Consider the following 22,207-nt stretch of genomic DNA (forward strand, 5'->3'; position numbering starts at 1 on the left):
TTCCTCTGGTCCTGTGACGCGCCAGCGCGACTTCACGTAATACATCATCACGTCAAGAGGTCACGGATTACGTATCGAAACTACGCCCCAGTGTTTACAAGTGTGGAGAAAGAGGACCGCTCCGATGTTGTTGTATGAGGAATGATACTAATTAATGTCTTTGTGTCATTTTATTGTTTAAAATGGTCTGCAAATGTGCGTTTCATATATGTAACACGTGACCTTTCGACCAGTGTTGCCAGATCTCGCGAGACAAATAAGCAACCAGGCCTGTGGAAAGGCGCTGACGCGTCACACAGCCGGAGGAAGACGAGAAGTTGTGGTTTAAAAGTGCATAATTTTTTTTCCTTGCAAAAAATGACAATTGTTTCGCTAGATAAGACGTTTATGCCTCGTTTGGGATCGTTTAGAGTCCTTTGAAACTGCAATTTTAAACTGCATTACAACTGTTATACATAACAACAAGTGTTGGGGTCCATTAAAATGAGAAAAATCCTGGAATGTTTTCCTCAAAAAAACATAATTTCTTCTTGACTAAACAAAGAAAGACATCAACATTTTGGATGACATGGTGGTGAGTAAAAGATATTTTTTTAAGAAAATGGACTAATCCTTTAAATCTAATAAAATCATCTGCATAGCAAATCTTCTTTCGGTGAAGTTTCTGACCCTTCAATTAAATATGCACCTTCGCCCACATACCTAGATTTAGGATTATACATATATTGCATACTTAAAGGAATAGTCAATTTTCTTAAAAGAAAAATCCAGATAATTTACTCACCACCATGTCATCCAAAATGTTGATGTCTTTCTTTGTTCAGTCGAGAAGAAATTATGTTTTTTGAGGAAAACATTGCAGGATTTTTCTCATTTTAATGGACTTTAATAGAGCCCAACATTTAATACTTAACTCAGCACTTAACAGTTATTTTCAACGGAGTTTCAAAGGACTCTAAACGATCCCAAACGAGGCATAAGGGTCTTATCTAGCGAAACGATTTTCATTTTTTGTAAGAAAAATAAAAAATATACACTTTTAAAGCACAACTTCTTGTCTAGATCAGGTCGTGATGCATGATGTGACCCCACGCAATACGTCATCACGTCAAGAGGTCACATGAGACAAACGCGAAACTCCGCCCCAGTGTTTACAAGTGTTGAGAAAGAGGACCGTTCCTACGTTGTTGTATGTCAACTGATACTAATTAATGTCTTTGTGTCAGTTTATTGTTTAAAATGGTCCACAAATGTGTGTTTTATATATGTAACACGTGACCTCCCTACGTCACTACGCATTTACGTTAGGTCGCGCTGGACCGGACCTAGACGAAAAGTTGTGGTTTAAGAGAGCATTTTTTTTATTTTTCTTGTCAAAAATGAAAATCGTTTTGCTAGAAAAGACCCTTATGCCTCGTTTGGGATCGTTTATAGTCCTTTGAAAAAAACTGTTAAGTGTTGAGTTAAGTATTAACTGTTGGGCTCTATTAAAGTTCATTAAAATGAGAAAAATCCTGCAATGTTTTCCTCAAAAAACATAATTTCTTCTCGACTGAACAAAGAAAGACATCAACATTTTGGATGACATGGTGGTGAGTAAATTATCTGGATTTTTCTTTTAAGAAAATTGACTATTCCTTTAAACTAACCAAGCCTACAGGGAAACCCTACAGTTGCCACTTTTTACATCAGTACACATCTGTTGCCTAGTGCAACAACACATCAAACTCCAACACCGAATCTCCCAATGGTTTTCTCCTCCCACTTCTCTCAAAACTCATCCAGAGGTTCAAAACATGTGTGGCAGAATCAATAAAGTCCCCAACAGAATGAGTTTTTTTTGCCCCGTGGGGCCATAGAGGCGGGTGGTGTTGGCAGGGAACTAGAAAGCGGCACAGAAAGAGAAGGTTGAGAGGAGAGTGTTCATTTAGTTGCTGATAACTGTCGAGAGATTCACACCGCAACCAGACGACACTTATTTGTTCCCCAGCCAGGAGAAGACCGAATCATGGGATCTGAAATCGAGCTGACCTTCACCGAGGACCTCCAGCTTACGGAGGTCATGCGTATGCGTGCGCAGTCGCTGCAGCAGAAGGGTCAGAAAAGACAGGACGGGGAGAGGTTGCTTCTTCCTCACGAGGCCGTCTACCGCCTCGAATTCGACGAGCAGGAGTTGACGTTCTCGCACTGGAACGTGATCTTGCGAGGAACCGGCCGTCTCACGGTCACGGGCATCTCTCAGCTCTGGACTCCCGACTTGACCAACCTGATGACCAGGCAACTGCTGGAGCCCATCGGACAGTTCTGGAGGAACGCCGGGGATCCGGAGGATTCGCCCATTAAATGTCTCGAGGCGGACATCCAAGAGTTCGGAGAGAGGATAGCGGAGATGGCGCAGGTGCGGAAGGTGATGTACTTCCTGTTTGCCTACAAGGAAGGGGCTGAAAAAGACAAGATCTCCTGCTCTTTGGTCTTCAACAAAAAGGAGTGACATTAGATTTCTAAAAGTCTAGCTTCTTTCTATAATGGTCAGTCACATCTATTTTCTTCTACCAACTAATGAAAACCTTTAATGTGTATTCACTTTTTAATGTGTGCTTGATGTACCATTTTCATTAGTTGTTCTCTAGTCTAGGAAAAATCAATTAAATGACATTTACTGTTAGTCACGCAAACAGATAAACTTTAGACACAACTTTCCTGCTATGTCATTATGATACTTTATGATAAAATATTGGTAATGCAAATTTCTTTTACAGTGAAATAAACACTTTTTGTCAATCACTCCAATTATGCATCTGTGTGTTTTGTAACGTGGACACAAACAATGCATCTGACTGGAAGGTCAACTGAGACAAAAGCGAGCCCTGGTATAGCAAGCAACCACAAATAGGATCAATATTGATGTCAATTTCGCCTTTGGGCAAACACCACACTACTTTACTTCCACCGCCCTGAATGAAACTTTTTACAAAATGATGCAATGCATTGTGGGATTGCACCGTGAAAGCTCAAATATGACCAATACGAGGTTTCTTATATAATTTGGTCACCTTAAAATGCTATGTATGGAAGGTTTTGGAGCGGATCATAAGTGTGTATGTGTTTCTGACGGGGGTCTTTTGGGGAGTGCAGGAACAGAGGAGGACGCTAATGAGACCTCGGGAGAAAACAACCTGTCTGGTAGAGAGAGACAAGGTACATACACATGAGAGCTGTAGTGTTGTGAACACCACATGAAGTGTAGCAATGCAAGCGTACCGTGATACGGACTGAGACAGATGGATCGTCTCAAGAGATTTTTTGATAAACCGCAAATCGTCAAAAACTAATGTAGGAGTGAACTCTTACAAAAAACTTTTTTGCAAAAATGAACCCAAAAGGAGTCTCATGGGATTGATGTGTGGTGTCCATGATTGTGTGTTGTGTGTGGACACAAATGTAAATCAAGGTGAAATCCCAAGCCTCCAATTAGACCATCTCTCCGATCTCATTCTCACTTTCTTAACAACAACACATGTTAATAACATTCATGTGTTAACTAAGCACATCCCACAGCACTACTTGTAATGATTACTATACTAACAAATGCTGCTTAATAAGGTCTGTGTTGCATTACTATGATACATTACACAAGAGAAAACCTGATGCTACTGTACTAACAACAAACAAATCTAAGATTTGACATATTTTATATATAATAAACTGGCTGGGAAGTTCACCCATGATGTGCAAAATGATTGGTTGGTCTCCTTAACCAATCAAATTCCCATTAAATTCATGTCGCCCAAACAGATTCATTAAAGGTCACCTATTATGCCCATTTCGATAAGATGTAAAATAAGATGAGTCCACAATGTGTCTGTAAAGTTTCAGCTCAAAATACCCCACAGATAATTTTTATATCATAAAATGTCCTTATATGGGTGGGAGCAAAAATGCGCTGTACCTTTAAATGCAAATGAGCTACAGCTCCTCACTTCTTTACCATAAGTGAGCGCTTTCGATTTAAAATTGATTTGATTTCTGTGAATACAGTCTGAAAGAATAGTATATCAATATGGAGATATGGTGGACAGCGTACAACTCGCTGAAGGTGGAAATTATGGAGAACTGCAGAACTGTCAGTCAGTGGCTGTGGGCGGGGCTTTATCAGTGTGACTTCACATTAACAAGAGAATCAAAACAGCATGTCTAATGAGACTGCTTTTGTTCAATGGGGATTAAAAATCAAGGAGTGGGTGGATTTTTTATTGTAGGGTGGTTGTGTTCACACAAATTTATGTCCAAACACCTTGCAAAAGTGGATTTTTCATAATAGGTGCCCTTTAACTCTCTAACTCTTTAACTTTTATTTCACGGTAACGGTATATTTCACAGTATAAATGCTTTTCAATTTATATTGTTTTTGGAATATACAAATTTTGCCACTTACTATAAATGCTTACCACAGTTTTCAAATATGGGTTAGTGTTAAAATGCCAAGACGACAACAACAGATTAAGTCTTTATAGACAGAATCTTTTTTTAAATCAGTTATTTCTTTTATAGACTATTAAAGATATAGTATGCATTATTTTGTATTTATGCATACAGTAGGGGTGCGCGGGGCAAAAAATAACACGGGGTTAGTTGTGACATGGACTGTTCAGATTGTTGCACAAGGTTGAGCATATTTTTGGGATTTTATTCATGCATACAAAAGACGATCTCCCACAAAGTATTGTAAATGTATAATGTTTTACCAGAGAGTTATTGATGAACGAGTGTTTTGGTGGCATGCAAGTACATTTTTTCATTATATGTTTTTTTCGGTTTCTAAGTTGGGTGTGTAAGATACCAAATCCAATGCTATGTCATATTAATCAGTGTCTTGTTGACTAAAACATAGCATCGTTTTGAAATATGTCTGCAGCTCTTAGCAACTTTTTTGGTGGGCTTGAAAATATTTTGACCCAGCGGGGTTAATTGTAACGCTGTATTAACCCCTCAGCACTTACGAAATACAACCCGTTAACGTTAGCGTAATTCTTGCCGTTGTTTTAAATAGACTACATGCTAATGATTGCTGGCTGCCAACAAAATAAATGTGCCTGTCTTATCAAAAATCATGTATTAAATTTATTTTTTGTTCATATCTTTAATATTGATTGAATAAGGTCACGTCAAAGATTGAAATCATAATAAAATTAAAATCAGACTTTGGTGCTCATTATCTCAGAATTTGATTTTAAGACGTTAGTATGGTTTTTACAGACTGGGTCACATATAAAAAAAATGTTTTGTCATAATTGTGCTGCTTTTTCTCACATATTTAGCCATTTGTATCCATTTATAATTGAACTATTGTTAGAAAAGGGCTGGATGAATGAATACAGTGTGGATACCCGTCTATTATAGACAGATATATAAACAATATCCTCTTCAAGTATATAGACAAAATAGTATTGAAATATTTGCCTGCAAACTTAATTTTTAGCAAGTGATACAACTAACCCCCTGCCTGTTACAATTAACCCCACCTATGTGTAAGTTGTAACGTTTGCACTTCTGTCACGTTTGGTGTAATTGTCCAAATATGTTAAGTAATAGAAAAAAACTTCAAATGTTCATTTGTAGCAGAGACGTGTGTGTTAGGTTAAAAAGTGTTAGGTTGGGTCCCGCTCTCCCCTACATAAAAAAATAGGCAATATGTCAAATGAACAAGTATGAATACATACACAATCCTACAGGCAGGATAGATACCTGTATATGAGAGACGGATCTCTAGACATGGATATTATAAATATGACAGGTGCTTTACTTCTGGTTTCAGTTTTTTTTTTAAAGGTCTGACTAGTTGCTAAACTGAACTCTTGAACAAATACCTCATCGAAAATAACCAATGCTTTGGTTTCCTACGTAATCTATGAGAGTTTACCGGAAGTTACGTGTTGACCACGAAAGCCGCTTGGTTATGTTGTAACTGCTGAAACCGTCTATATCTGACACATTATTTTACAGTAAAGGAATATTATCATACCGCCCAGACCTACTTATGACTAACACATCCTGGTGACTCACTGAATATTTACTGTCCTGGACATTCAGTATATTCATTAACTAAACAAATGATAAGGAGGGAGACTGCTAATAACTCAGAATTAAACACACATCTTTAAATGTTACTCTGTGACAATGAAAACCCCTAAAAAATGCATTATAGTAGTCAAAGTTTCAAGGTAACTGCATTTTATTTCTCGCAATGACCACATTATCAAAAATTAAGCTGTGCCATTTATTATTTTACGATTTAAAAATAATCTAGCCATATTTTACTACTCAATTTGTAGTATAGGGAGGGAGTATCCCTTTAGTTTATATTTGCAAGTGTACCCTAATAAGTTAAGATGAACTTACTTTTTGCCATAGTGCTTCTCTAGAGGCCAGACTGGAGCACGCTGCCACAAACCAGCAGTTTCCCAGCTGTCCCTGGTTTAGGTCATGGGCGCTGATTCCATTCACAAACAAGTGTGGATCAGAACAGAGCTCCTGTTGCAAAAGACAAAAAGATACTCATGATATTCTGCTTCATGCACATTCACATTTAAACACATTACGGTAATCAAGATTCAGCTACAAAAAGAATTTATGGCTGTGTGTCATGCATGTCTACCTGTTCTTGTTAAACCTGTTTAGCCAAGATGACTCAACATGATTGTGCTAAAGCAACTGATTACTTTTCTTATTAAGGCCAGCGCAACTACTCCTCTAATGTTTTACAAAGGCGGCATTGCTTACAAATACAGTGTGAATCAATGTCTAATGAAATAGCTATTTGACTACTAGTTAACATTAATAGTCTTTTCTGCCATTACCTCACTTCCTAATATATGACTTACCATCTTTCTCTTTTCCTTTTTATCTTGATCTATACAGTCTTACAAAAAAAACACTAACCAACCCTTGGCTATGTATACTGTGTTTTAAAAATGTATTTCAGGGGCAACAAATAAATTCCTAATTTTACAACCCATATAGAATTTTTTTTATTTTTCCTCACCAAAATATGAAAGTTTTTACAAAATGTGTAAAGTATAAAATGTATAAGTTTAAAGTATGTATTAAAGTTTTTTTGCAAGTGAACTGTTTCAAACCTGTTGCAGGTTTCTTTTAATGCGATGTTAATATAAATGCTTTAAAATATATTTCTTTTTGTAAACATATTTCAAAATATATTTTGGCACATATATTATTTGGCCATTTTCTGTATATTTTGAAATGTATTTAAAATTATTTTTTTCTGTATGTGTTGAAAAAAAGTGTTGTGACTTCATGTTGACCTTAAAGGGTCACTCCACTTTTTTTGAATATAGGCTCATTTTCGGGCTCCCCTAGAGTTAAACATTTGATTTTTACCCTTTTGGAATCCATTCAGACGATCTCTGGGTCTGGCGGTACCACTTTTAGCATAGATTAGCATAATCCATTGAATCTGATTAGACCATTAGCATCGTGCCTACACTGTAAAACCGAAAAGTTAACTCAACTCAAACCATTTAAGTAAACTGGTTGCATTAGTTTTAAAACACATACATTTTGAGTACTGTGAACTTAAACAAATTGAATCATATGCAGTTATGCACTTGTATTTAAGTTCACACTACTTAAATATAAATGCATAATTGTACATGACTCAAGTTCACAGTACTTCATTGTATGTGTTTTAAAACTTAAATGGTCTAATGCAACCGGTTTACTTAAATGGTTTGAGTTAAGTTAACTGTTAGGTTTTACAGTGTAAAAGTAACCAAAGAGTTCCAATATTTTTCCTTTTTTTTATCATTTTTCCTACTTGGTAACTTTCAATAGCAGGGGACTATTTTCGGGCACTGCGAAATATCATTGCGCCTGCTGCAGCCATGGTACGGCAGCAAGTCCTTGATTATTACGCCAGAATAAGAGTGTAATTCCTAGCCATATCCGCCTGGAAAATCGCAACTTTTAATTTTCTGTCGGTCTTAGTTAGTACACGATGTAACTACAGAAGATTCAAGCTTAAAGTAGGAAAAATATCGAAACTCTTTGGTTATTTTTTTAGGCGCGATGCTAATGGTCTAATCAGATTCAATGAATTGTGCTAAGCTATGCTAAAAGTGCTATCACCAGACCCGGAGATCAGCTGAATGGATTTCAAAACGGTAAAAATCAAATGTTTAACTCTAGGGGAGCTGGAAAATGAGCCTATTTTCATATTTAACACATTGTACATCATGACATTCAGAAAAGACCCTAAAGAAAACAATAGCAAGACATTTCATGAAAATTTCTATCACAACACACGGGGGTGAGCTAACAAAACACACTTCTGGTTCAGCTAACACTATAAATCATGCCTTTCATGATATTGTTTTATGGAGAAATAAAAATTCAACATTCCTCTTATCTACATTATGCTCACATGCCTGGACAAGGCCTAAACTCACGATGGCTTTTAAGGGACATTGCGGTGGGTGTGTTATGAATGTACTGTTGCAATGCTCCCTTAGTGCAAACATACTGCTCTGTGACCTGTTTGTTAAAGCTTTCATGTGTCAGAGGATTAAACAAACACCGAACCCTAAGCATTAAATGTGTAATACATTTGTAGCAGAACAAACCAAAACAAAGCAAATCTCATAGATTTAGACAGAATCAGATCATCTACATCTATGGCAAACACCCAGATAACTTTAGCAAATTGTATATTTGCATTAGCAAATACTGGGAAAGTTCTCAGGCTTTGCTAGACAGAAAATAAGAACTCGCAATTACCTCAGAAAGTATTGTTTCTATTAGTTGCACCAACAGAAGTATTAAAGATTTATTTAAATACATCTAGAAAATCACACACATGCATTACAACTACATACTACTGTATGTACATTGAATCAACTCAAATGTGGTAAAACAACATGGATTAAAAACATCCCAGCATGCACCCGATGGAGCTGGGTTGGAAAATTGACCAGAGGGTATAAAGAGCAAAGATATCAAATATAAATTTACATATAAATAAATCATTTTAATTCAATATTTTAAGTCATTTCAAATTCCTACAAATTTGTATTATCTCATAGTTTTATGAGAAAAACTGTATTAAATATTCTCAATTATGTTTTTGTAATGTTTGTATATCAATGCGCTATGTATTATACGTAAAACAGATTTTTGGCAAATTATTTAACAAGGCACAGTTTGTTTAAGTCAGATATTAATTACAACTATTGTGATATTAACCACCTAGAAAATTTTAAATGATTATTTAACCCGCCAAATAAATAAAATAAGTTATAAAAATCTTGGAAAAACAGGCAGAATTCTCTGCTCTGAAACACTGGGGGCGTGTCGATGCCCAGACCACACCCACTCATGGGAAAAGTGTCGTCTCTCTCGACTTTCAAATAACGCTACAACCTGGGATGCATTTCCTGAACAACCACCATAGTACAATGCATAGTTGGAAAAACTAACTACCTAGTCAAGACTGTTTCACAAAAACATTGTCGCAAATTCGTCGTTTTAACCATGTTGGATCGACAACATAGTTGATGATGTCACGTGGGAGGTGGAGTACTAATTAATCTGTTTAAATCAATTTGATGTCAGATTATTGCTATAAATAACATACATTGCATCGGAAGACAATGTTACCATGATTTAGTTTTTGTTGTTTGATTTCAAGATATTTAACAAAGTTCCCTCTCACGTCACTTCTCCCAGGGATTCCCCAGGGTCTTAAAGGTGCAGTGCATCATTTTTAGAAGGATCTCTTGACAGAAATGCAAAATAATATACAAAACTATATTATCAGGGGTGTATAAAGACCTTTTAATAATGAACCGTTATGTTTTTATTACCTTAGAATGAGACGTTTTTATCTACATACACCGAGGGTCCCCTTACGTGGAAGTCGCCATTTTGTGAGGCCATGTTTCTACAGAAGCCCTTAACGGACAAACTTTTTTACTAAGTTGTCTCCGGCGATGACATGTTTTTCCGGTGGCAGCTACCGTAGCTTCTCTATGCGTTTCAAAAGCAAGGGGTGAGCAGTGGACTGAGCCATTGGTTGCAATTCGTAACCTCACCACTAGATGCTGCTAAAATTTACCCACTGCACCTTTAAAGATCGTAGGACTGCGCACATTCAGTTTTTTTAAATACAGCACTTTAATTCTGTTTACAAACTGAAAGATGTCAAATAAAATGTTTATATATAGATATAGATTAAACTACATGTTTTTTGCTTATTTTGTTTAAAAGCATGATCAACGCAAGTCTACATATTATAATAATTAGAAACTATGCTGAAGTGTTGTCGTTCAAACCACACAAGTTTGGAATGCAGCTTGGGAATGTTCGTTTGAAGTATGGTTTTGGGAAACACCAAATCGTTGAACTTTGTCAGTAACGACGAAACCTACGACAGTAGTTGACTAACAATGCTTTCGGGAAACGCACCACAGAATGAATGATTGTGTTAGGTACAGGGCCATGCTCTGTGGCTTTAGTGTGTCATCGAGCCATCTTTTTAACCCCGTCCAAATAATCCTAAACTCAGAAATGTGGCAAAACTGTTTAACGGTATAACTTCACAATTTAGCACTACATAGTTAACAGTCTTTGTAACGCATTTCAGCAATACACATTCTAACATTTATAATGTGTTTAAAAACAATTCTCAGACATGAATTTAAGGATGTCCTGTAAATGATTAAAATCAAATGACATGCCAAGGAAACTGATTTATGAATCAAACACAAAGTCTTTAGTTATTACAGCAACAGGAAATATTCCTATACACAAACCTCTTTACTGAACAATAACGGTTACAATGCTATGCTAAATATAATCCTGGCAAACCACTGAATACAGCACGTGACTGCATGGAGTATTGTTTTAAAATATAAACACATTTATCTGCCATGAATCGGGATGCGTAAGTTACATGTAGTGTCCAGTTACACAAGCGCTTTCATAAACACAAACCAACCTTGTTCCTGGAGATCTACCCTCCTGCATATTTTTGATCCAACCTAGCTCCAGCACACCTGCCTTTAATTTTTAGGAAGTCGTAAAAAGCTTGATAAGCAGGTTCAGGCGTGTTTGATTGGGGTTGGAGGTGAACTCCAGGAAAGTGGATCTCCAGGAACAAGGTTGGTGATCACTGGTCTAGGTTATTATTTATGACAAAAAAAATTAAAGGGGCCTTGAAGTTTACTTCTACTAACTGAACTGTATTATTGATTACATAAGAACACAAGTCTTTAGATATATATTTATCTTGTAATAATGGTGTTTTGCAACAGCAAACTTTACTATTACAATCACATTGAATAACCCTTAGATATCAATTATGACAAAAGCATCAACGTGAATCTAAGGGGGCGTGCACACCAAAATGTATGTTTTCAATTGTTTCTAATGGAAGTGCTGTGCTTTTCAAAAACGCCAGCAGCCGACACTAAGTGTTTTTTCTGCGCTAATAGTTAACTTTGAGTGAAATGCTCATCTCATCAATGTTACTTTTCACTCAGCCGTCCAACCACAGTGGAGGAGGGGCGGGACAAATATTACAACAACCAATCAGCGCATCATTCAACGACTGATAAACAAAGCAAAGTATCACAGAAACCAAAGCGTTCAGCTAAAAAAAAGGTTGGCAAGCGCCTACAGTCGGCGTCCGCCAGCCATTTAAAGCTCCCTTAAAAATCTGCAGTTGGTTCTTTAAATGTCTATCCTTGACAGTTCATTACCTTTGGTCTCTTCCATGTGACTTTTCCGATGCGGTTTGCTCCATAGAAGAGGGATTGGTCCACTGGGGGGAAGAGGGGGTCTTCAAACAGACTTTTGTTCTGCTGGCACTCTTTCCTCAGGGCTGCAAACTGCTGCCCTTCATAAGGCTTTACTGAAGAGAACATAATTCAGTCTGAAATGACACACATACAACATTATGCAGGACTGTTTTGAGACTATTTTAACACAATGCTAATTCAACATGCATTGTGTGTATGCAAGTGAACATTTCATGAGAAATAAAAAAATATGTTTGGTATGAAATTTATAAATGTTTTAAATTGCATGAATATTTACATTCATGCACAAGAGCATCGTGCCAGCATTAAAGGGACATTTCACTTGTTTTGAAAATATTCTCATTTTCCAGCTTTCCTAGAATTAAACATTTGATTCTTACGGTTTTGGAATCCATTCAGCCGATCTCCGGGTCTGGCGCTAGCACTATTAGCATAGCTTAGCACAATTCATTGAATCTGATTAGACCAGTAGCATCACGCTAAAAAATAACCAAAGAGTTTCAATATTTTTCCTACTTGACTCTTCTGTAGTTACATCGTGTACTAAGACTGGCAAAAAATTAAAAGTTGTGATTTTCTAGGCATATATGGCTGGGACTATATTCTCATTCTGGCGTGATAATCAGGGGCGTCATGCACCAATTTTTTTTAAGGGGGCACAGTGTCAACAGCTCACAGAAATTTGTGCATACACAGACATCAAACGAAATATTATAGAGCTTTCAGTCTTTTCCATGGCACTTACATTTCAAACAATCTGAAAACCCCTGCTTTCATGCAAAAACCTCCAAAATAAAAGTGATGACTACTTTCATATCATATACTATTCAATCGGAATAATGACACATTTGCATCATATTCACATCTGAAACGGCATGTTTTATTTATTTAAGTCTTAATGGCTTGTTTAATTGTGTCATTAATGCATTTTGCACAACAACTACATTATCATATAAAATTAATGTAATTTTAAATCCATAAAGTATATAAACAACGAAAATGACATAAGCTATAGCCACGTGATTGATTTTAATGTTCAATAATGATTTTAAAAAATATGTTTAGATAAAATTATTAGAGGAACGGATTTTTGCATTAAATTTTATTTCATGTGAGCATGTGAGATTCCGCGCCCGCGTGAACTTTGGCGAACTTTGGCGTTGTGCCAAAAAGATGAATCTCTGCTAATATAACGTTGAGACGGTCACATTTAAAACCATACATTTTCTACACAGAGAAGGTTAACTGCACATTACCGTACTGGGGTTTGGAAATGTTGTGAGCGTTTCTAACACGTTTTAATTCCTCAGATAGCCAAATGCAGCAGCAAGCCAGCAACTTCAGAGAGCTCGTGAGCGCGCCCAGACACTGATGACGTCTGCGACTGCGCTCTGACTGCAGCGCCAGCTGCCGCCAGAATAAAAGTAATGTAACATGCTCAAAACACTATCAAAACGGCGAAAATCTCCGAAAAGTGACAAGGATGCAGCACAGAATGTATAATATTGTGCATATTAACAGATTAAAAGTCAAATAACAGATTAATGGACGCTTATTTGATTTTGAGGTTGGATGAAAAACCCATTGGCTCAAAAAAACCAAGGGGGCAGGTGCCCCCTCAGTTTGAATGGGCATGACGCCTCTGGTGATAATCAAGAACTTTGCTGATGTAACATGGATGCAGCAGGCGTAGTGATATTACGCACTGCCCGAAAATAGTCCCGTTACTTCAGTCGGTCTTAGTACACAATGTAACTATAGAAGAGTCAAGTTTTAAATGGGAAAAATATTGAAAAACTTTGGTTATTTTTTAGCGCGATGCTAATGGTCTAATCAGATTCAATGGATTATGCTAAGCTAGGCTAAAAATGGTAGCGCCAGACCCGGAGATCAGCTGGATTACAAAACGGTAAGAATTAGGGATGCACCGATACCACTTTTTTGGAATACGAGTACGAGTACTTGCATTTCAGTACTTGCCGATACAGAGTACTTAAAAAAAATAAAAAACATGATTTAAATTTACAGGTAACAGCTTTAGAAATATAATTTAACAAAAAAACAAAGGACTAGTTTTCCAGTTTGTTGTAAACTCTGCCTCTTTGGACAACACAAGAGGCATTAACCCCTTACACGCAGCTCAAACATAGACATTTCTCAGACCGTGGTATCGATTCCAGGTATCGGGGGACTTTTAACGAGTACGAGTACTTTAGAAAATGTGGTATCGAGGCCGATACCCGATACCAGTATCCCTAGTAAGAATCAAATGTTTAATTCTGGAAGAGCTGGAAAAAAAGCATATTTTCAAAAAAAAAGTGGAACTGTCAAAGCATAAAATTGAATATGAAGGGTTTGGTTATATGAATTTATACCACAGGGCTGTCGAATGCTTTATTCTGACTAAGAAATGTTCCACATGTATGCATATTTTTCGATATAAACGCACACCTGACCTGTCAAATGTCTTAAAATATCCACAAAATCAATTTTTGTAGTAACTGTGGTAAAAGCACAATAATTGACTAAAGTCCTTTGAATTATTTGAAAATAATGCACACTGCAGCGTAACTCCGTTTTGCGTCATGCCACATTACCCCCTTGGGTGTGCATTATATTCCAATAAATTCAACAGCCCATCGTCAATTATTCCTTACATGAAATCCATTACTGGCCCATCTTTTGGTTTACTGTTTAGAAGTCTTTAAAGATAAATAAGTCTAATGGGGAACTTATGGTCACCAAGCAGATAAGGTAGGTTTCAAGATTTATATTTCTGTAATATAGTCTTGCTTTGCATTTTCGCTTCAAGGGTCATCCTGCAGAACAGACTCTCACATCACCCTACAGCGATGAATGCATTACGCACACTGTTAGGAGTCTGTTACTCAGAAAAGATGAATACAGACTCAGCGTAATGTACTTATGAGACCACATACTCACCCAGACCTGACTATACACTATTACCCTGAGAAAGCAACATCAGATCCTGAGATTTTAAGACAAATGCATATTTCACAATATATGAATTTTCATTATAGATGAAGAAGGGAATGTGTCAGTGACAGCATTGTTTCAAACAGGGTGTGACCGGAGCAGCCATATTGACAAAAATGTTTTTGCACACTAACATTGCGGTGACTTTTAAACAACTGGAAGTGAATGTGGTTTTTATTGCATGTATGAGGTTATCCCCAGGTCACGCAGGTGTCCTAGCAGAGTTCAATTTAATTCTGTTTGAATACATGGTGCTTTTCACAATATGCAGTTTTGCAAACCAAAAGCTTTACAGAAAAGGAAGTTCACATCACATGAAAACCTTTGACAACCAGAAAGTGTTACAAATGGGGTTACTTTTCATCTTTTGGGCTATTGTTCTTTCAAATAAACACCATTCGGGTTGATATTTTCTTGCAATGTCTAATGCAATGATATTCGCATTATTGTACAGGGTTAAATGTACAAATATTTAATTTGTAGACACTTATGTACAAAAAAAAACGAATGTATTTTTGTTTTTGATAAGTGTTGGGAATGTAACAGTGTGATTTGTATGGGTAATACATGCTACTATGTGGGTGCCCATATTTGTGATCACTAAATCACAACAAACACCCTTATATCCTTTAAGAGATCAAAAGATACAAAAATATAGTAACTATAAACCATCCCCAATACTTCTGAACAATTATTCAGGCCTAAAAGTCGCAATTTTGTTATCCCATGATATTTGCATTTTTTATGACTGTGCAAATTTGTAGCTTTAATGTTGATACACAGTTTTACAATTATAAGGTAACTCCTCCCTTTGTAAGCCTGCCAAACATGTTTGTTGTGCATGTTGCGGCAAGCATACACACACACGCGCGCGCGCGGGCGCGAGCGCACACACACCCACATCATGACAACAAAAAACACTAAATATCTTCAAAAGTGAAAAACAAATACATTTTACTGTCTTACCACATATAGTGTGCCAATATTCGCTGAACAGTCACTAAACATCATTCATTTGAATGTTTGAATTGAGTGGATTTACCTGCAAACTTTTCCTGATCGTCAAGCTGCTTCAGTCTGTTTACATGAACGCGCAGATGAGAAACAGATGTGTCTACAGTTTACGAATCCATATGCACAGACAGATGCATGATTACAGTCGACTTCAATCCTCCAGAGACTCGTGCACATACCAGTGTGTTTCTCTCTCTCTCTCTCTCTCTGTCTATTTCCTCCTCTCGTTCATATTGTGACTTTCGGTTTAGGGAGGGGCTAACACACACAAACGCGTACACGCACGCGTTTCTTTATCAGTGAGGAAACAGGGTTAAACCACATTCACGTTATTACACTCAAAAGCGCTCATTTTTGTTGGTCTAATCTTTATTGTATCTTTATATTATTGTTATATTCATATAAGATGTTCTCGTATTAATCATGTAAGCCCGACAAACAGCCGAGATAAATTAGATTAACACAATACAGATATGGTCACTTTCCTAAGGAACGTAATCTCAATGCTGCCATCTCGTGGCGTAACCGCAGTAAATGTTTCATGTGGAATCAGAAATAATGCGAGAAACGATTTCAGCTATCATTTTTTTATGCTTATTAGCTATTTTCTTATATAATGGCTAATGAAGTTGTATTATTACATGACTTGTTATTTTTTTCATCGTTGGTCTAGCAAGAGGACAAGCCCCATACCATACGTCAAAAAATACACTCTGCAATACATTTTGAATACATATCTAAATAATTGACAATTTAGTTGTAACCTTCATATCAACCATAGATATATACACATATCAACATATATTTCAAAATGTATCTCAGGAAAAAGAAATTTCTTATTTTACAACCCATATAGCAAAAAAAAAAAATCCTGGCCAAAATATAGAAGTTAATAAAGTATATTTTCAAAATATATACTTTTAACGTTTTCAAACCTTTTATGTTTACAGGTTTATTACATAAACAAAGCTTTTCTTTCAGTTTGATGTGAATATAAATTCTTTAAAATATATTTATTTTTAAAATATATTTCAAAATCTACAAACAAATTGTCAAAAAATACATTTTTGTAAACATATTTCTAAATATATTTTTTGGTCATTTTTGTATATTTTGAAATATATTTAAAATTGTTTTTGAAAAAAAGGTTTTTTCTGTATTTGATGGCTGGATAAGATTGTTTAATCTTCACTGAATATTATTTATATATTTAATCGCATATATTTAAATGACTCTAACTTACCTCTACGAGTACAAATATCTCCTCTGAGACAAATATTAAGATTTAAATGTAAAATTAATATTATAATCAACAGTGACTATTTTACCTCATTGATTATGAATAATTTCTCCCCCAGCGGGTCACGTGATGCGTAACATCCCTTGACGAAGTGGGTCAAAATAATAATACAATACATATACACATATTTATATAAATACGTAAGGATTGAACAAGTGCAACACAATAAATGTTACATGCTTGATAAAATAAATAAAAATGATAAGAATATAAAACAGAATGCTGATTTATGCATTGCCTTAAAGGGGACATACCATGAAAATCTGACTTTTTCGATGTTTAAGTGCTATAATTGGGTCCTCAGTGCTTCTATCAACCTAGAAAATGTTTAAAAGATCAACCTAGTAACTTAGTTTCGGTAAACCATTCTCTGCAAGCATGTGAAAAAATAGATCATTGAAATTTGGCTCCCCTTGTGATGTCAGAAGGGGATCTTCTTATAATAATACGTCCCTTAATCTGCAGAAAAAATTATAATTGACAGCACAAATGAGTTTCAATTTCAACAAACCACCACCATCATAGCAATCAGTGTTTGCATTTCCTCAGCTCATTTGCATTTTAAAGGACACACCCAAAATGGCACATTTTCGCTTGCACCTACAAAGTAAATTTTAACATGTTATAATAAATTATCTATATGGTATTGTGAGCTAAAACTTCAAATGTACTCTCTGGGGACACCAAAGATTTAAAAAGTCTTGTGAAATGTCCCCTTTAAGTGCATTTCATTGAATGGACATTACAAAGTTAATTTTGTAAACATTTTTTCATGATCTGCATGAATGTTAGGCAATTGCAGCAAATGTAACCAATTAAAACACAAACAATTTTTAACTTTAAATGGCAGGGAGAGCTCACAGTCACATGACATCCTGTCTAGCAAAGAAGAAAAAAATGTTAATCTTTAAACGTACAGCACAAGATGAAATTAAAGCGCTGTCATGTGAGGATTGTACTTTACTCCTGTTTTAGACCGAACAGAATAAACGGCAAGCCTTATTTTGTGAGTATCGGTCAGGTTTGGTTTGGATTTCATTCTTCAAATTATCTTGTTTGCTTTTACAATGAACTTGAGCTTTGTTTGTATTTTGTGCATAGTGACTCCAAATTTTTTTTATTTTTTTTAAATAAATAAAAACCAAATGCCTTGTGAGCAGTAGGATAAAAGTAATTGAAGTTAGTTCTGAGAAAAGGTCTTTCATTATTGTCTTAAGATGCTACTGAGTTTTTTTATATTTAGTAATATATATGTCAATTTCTTATTTGATTTTATGGTGCTGAATATGCTTTGGGGTCATTTGTGATCTATGAAAATAAAGCTAAAATATTTTTTCTGTTACATAAAATCATCTTACATAATCTAAAGCAGTGGTTCTCAAACTGGGGGCCGCCAGATGGTGCCAGGGAGGCCCCAGTTTTATGACATTTTATAAAATACATTTATCATAAATTCTGTGTAATTAAACCTAAAAAAAACAATAAGGCTACTAACAAACAGCACTACTTTGTATAATTTAATATGTTTTGTTTAATTAAAATGATACATTTTAGAACACATTTGCCATAACTTTTCTTTGGGGGGGGGGGGGGCGTGAAGGAAAGCTCCGTACACACGGGGGGCCGCATGTTGAAAAAGTTTGAGAACCACTGATCTAAAGAACATTCTGTGAAAATATAACCTATTATCTTTATTGTTGACTGAGCAAGATCATGTAAAAATACAACTTTAATTCTTCAAATTTCATGATTAAAAGACTTTAACCAGGATTTCAAGGTCACATTTTGCACAAATAATGCATTTATATCATAATTTCAGTCAAGATTCCTTCATATTAACAAACATCTCATTTTCTTTTAGGTATCATGGAGTTAAGTAACAGTTCTCTGTTGAATGTGTTTCTCATCTGGAACGCACTGTACGTCAGTAGTTACAAGACTACAGCACACAGTGGAAACGCTAAACTGTTGCCTCTGCAGGTCACAACTATAAACTCAGTATACAGTTATCCAGGACAAACTTTGGAGCTGAAGTGCACACATGATGAAAATGAAGGTAAGGTGCACAGATAAGAAATTAAAGATGCAATCTGTAAAAAAAACCCGACTTTCGTATTGTGACGTATTTACGAGTGAAACGGAATATAGCAGGAGGAAAATAGTGGGTGTGGTTTGTGATTTTCACTGTTAATTGATTGGATATAGAAAAGTAGATGTTTCATTCATGGAACTCGCAGCAGACAGTTTGAGGGGGTGGGGTTAACAGATGCTCCGCCCAAGACGTCTAGATGACATCATCAGAGAATGATCATTACAGCAGGTGGAAGTAAAACCCCGATATATCGGCTGGGCGATATATCGGTCTATCACTAGCGTACACACCAAATCCGAATTCAACTATTTGCGCAAGTAGATTACATACAAGTCAATGCAAAGGTGCGAAATTGGGCGGCGCGATTGCCATGAAAACATGTGCAATTCAGCTCAAATGCGAAATGAGCAAATTGCTCAAACTCAAGCAAAAATTAGCATGACACAAATTTAAATCCTGCAAGTAATCTAGAGCGAGGAATGCGTTTGGTGTGTATGGCCCATTAGACATCAGCAATGTGATTTGTTGAAACATTTACATTTTTATTTAGTCAGAACCATCACGACGCAGCAGATATATTACTTGTAAGGGATAATGTAGAGGCAGCCGGTAGTTATTGGGAAATAAGCCCCGACAGTGTGATCAGGACCCGACGCAAAGCGGAGGGTCTTGTATCACACTGAAGGGGCTTATTTCCCAATAACTACCGGCTGCCTCTACATTATCCCGCTTATTACATGGCTACTTGCCACATAAGAAAAAAAACTGGACATGAATATGAATTTTAAACATTTTATTGGCATATTTGTTTTAAATTAACATTTTTATCCTTCCGCGAAACTTTGCACAGATGCATAAAATGATCGTAATACCTTATTAAGATCCTCTGCTTCATACTTGTCTGTCTCCATTTTTTCTCTTTTAGCCAGTCTTTGACAAGTTTTAATCCCCATTCTGTATTTTTGTGTGTGTTGGCTTCGTAGCTGTCATGCTCTATTTTGTCAAGTTCAGTCTCAGAGTAAGCTGTCTGTGTCTTGTCGTGGTTGTCCAGTGTTTGTCACAAGATGGCGCCAAACAGATAAAGATCTTATTGATCTTTATTGGCGCGGAGCGATTTTACTCGTGCAAGTAGTCCGGCTATGCGTTATTAATTTGGAGCGGTTATTATTTGAAAAGAACGAACCTGCAAATGTCTCAACTGACCAATCAGAATCAAGCATTCCAGAGAGCCGTGTAATAAGTTCAGATAAAAATTTTTGGATGTTGATGTATAATGACAGATGCACGTACAGAAAATTAAAAAAACTGCAATTTTATAGCTTAAACAGAGATGGCGATAGAGAGGAAAACATTACAGATTGCATCTTTATCTACTTTAAAGTTTTAAAACTTTATGTTAATACATAAAGACAATAACCGTGTTAACATGCACAGAATCATTCTTTATTCATTCAGAATGTGCTGTAAAGGATTACTTTAATAGCTCAGCGGGCTATATTTTGAGATTAATAACTCAACCAGAATAAAAAATTAAATGTGTAAATGTGGTCAATGTTGCAGATGTGGTGCATTGGTGGCAGACGCCTTTTGGATTGTTTAAGGACTTTAACCATCCCACCATGGATCCTGTGGAAACATCCAATGGCAGTTTGAGGATTTCAAAAGTCACCAGCAGCCACGATGGTCTCTATTTCTGTGTCCGTCAGGATGAAACTGGCAGAAAAATCTTGCCATTTAGAGTTAATGTAGTGGGTGTTAACCCTAACATCAAGGAACGGCTTAGAAAGACCAGAAAGGCAGAGGTTTATGATAACATGGTGTCAGACGGGGATTTTATAGCAGCTGTGACATCATCAGTTATCGTGACCTTTTTCGTGGCCTTCACACTTGGTGCGTTTAGTCGATCCTACGTGATAAAGTGTTTAAAAGTGACGATGGCCCACATGCCTCGTAGGAAAGTGCGACACAATCTCACCAGTGAAAATGACGACCTAGAGCCCACCACAAATACACAACCAGCTCAATTTGAAAGAGTACACTTTTATATAAACCCAGTTACTGGAGAAGACACTGTGGACATAGTGGGAAGCCGACTCCATGAAGATTCGGTTAATAAGCAAAGCGAGAGACGGGATGATGTAGATGCCACAGAAAATGAAATTGCAAATGACATGAAGGACGACACAAACCAACTTCAGAGTTGTGAAGAACAACACCAAGAATTCAAAACAGTACTCAGTCCACATCCGAAGAAAAAGATGCGTGTCATTAAAGTGTACAACTACGATGAGGAAGGGAATCGATACGGTCACATAAAAGACTCTGAGGTCGAAGGTGAAAATGAGGTCAGGCCAAGACTGAGAACAAAGTCACTGACTCGACTTGATGCTATTATGAAAGAGGCTGAGTATACAGACTTTAAACCAGTTAAAGAATCAACCGACAGCCAGTCAGCTTAATAAATGTTCCTTTCTAATGCCTTCATGTTTAATTAAAACATTCACAAGATAAACTGTATGAATATAGAGACAGACAGCAGGCGACTCCAGGCCGAAACTGCACCAGATCCGGGCCTAAGTCAGGGCATCCAGTGCGGCTCCGGCCCACTGCTGTCCGTCTTGGTGATTATATAATTGCAGGTACATTTGACCAGTGACTTATTTTTCAAAGGCGCACAATGCGAAGCTCGTCAACTGTATTTAGCCCATCATGTGACCACGTGCATCACGCGTCTTGTCAAAATAAGTGCCTGCTGCACATACGTCTACAGAGTTTTTTAATAAAAGTGATGCTCGCATTTGCCAGATACTCGCTTTCATGAGTAATCAGAGTTTAGTGTTCAGTGAGCGTCTCTTTTATCATAAACCCTTTTGGTGTGTGTGCAGCAGGTACGTATTTTGACAAAACAAATGATGCAATGAACACATCCACCACTAGCCTAGAAATCTAGACGCACCCTAGCGGCCGCAA

At 36.6% G+C, this 22,207-nt stretch overlaps 2 protein-coding genes and 1 long non-coding RNA gene across 3 annotated transcripts in view; 2 read left to right on the forward strand and 1 right to left on the reverse strand.

The window, feature by feature from the left end:
• Positions 1-16,058, reverse strand: part of capn5a (calpain 5a) — a 32,337-nt gene extending 16,279 nt beyond the window's left edge. The window contains exons 1-3 of the mRNA XM_065257820.2: positions 15,874-16,058; positions 11,775-11,947; positions 6,400-6,531 (exon numbers count right to left, since the gene is read on the reverse strand). Coding sequence (XP_065113892.1) covers positions 6,400-6,531; positions 11,775-11,939 — 297 coding nt within the window. The 5' untranslated portion in view covers positions 11,940-11,947; positions 15,874-16,058. The remainder of the gene's footprint in view (positions 1-6,399; positions 6,532-11,774; positions 11,948-15,873) is intronic.
• ompa (olfactory marker protein a) lies at positions 1,717-2,762 on the forward strand. Its single transcript, XM_065257821.2, has one exon. It carries the CDS (start codon positions 2,009-2,011, stop codon positions 2,489-2,491), a length of 483 nt encoding a protein of 160 aa, XP_065113893.1. The 5' UTR covers positions 1,717-2,008; the 3' UTR covers positions 2,492-2,762.
• Positions 16,059-18,059: 2,001 nt separating the features above from the next.
• LOC141282544 (uncharacterized) lies at positions 18,060-21,057 on the forward strand. Its single transcript, XR_012337287.1, has 3 exons — positions 18,060-18,151; positions 19,007-19,201; positions 20,798-21,057. It is a non-coding gene; the product is annotated as an uncharacterized lncRNA (long non-coding RNA).
• Positions 21,058-22,207: the final 1,150 nt, after the last annotated feature.

This window comes from Paramisgurnus dabryanus, chromosome 9 (assembly GCF_030506205.2).
Source record: "Paramisgurnus dabryanus chromosome 9, PD_genome_1.1, whole genome shotgun sequence".
Lineage (NCBI taxonomy): Eukaryota > Metazoa > Chordata > Actinopteri > Cypriniformes > Cobitidae > Paramisgurnus > Paramisgurnus dabryanus.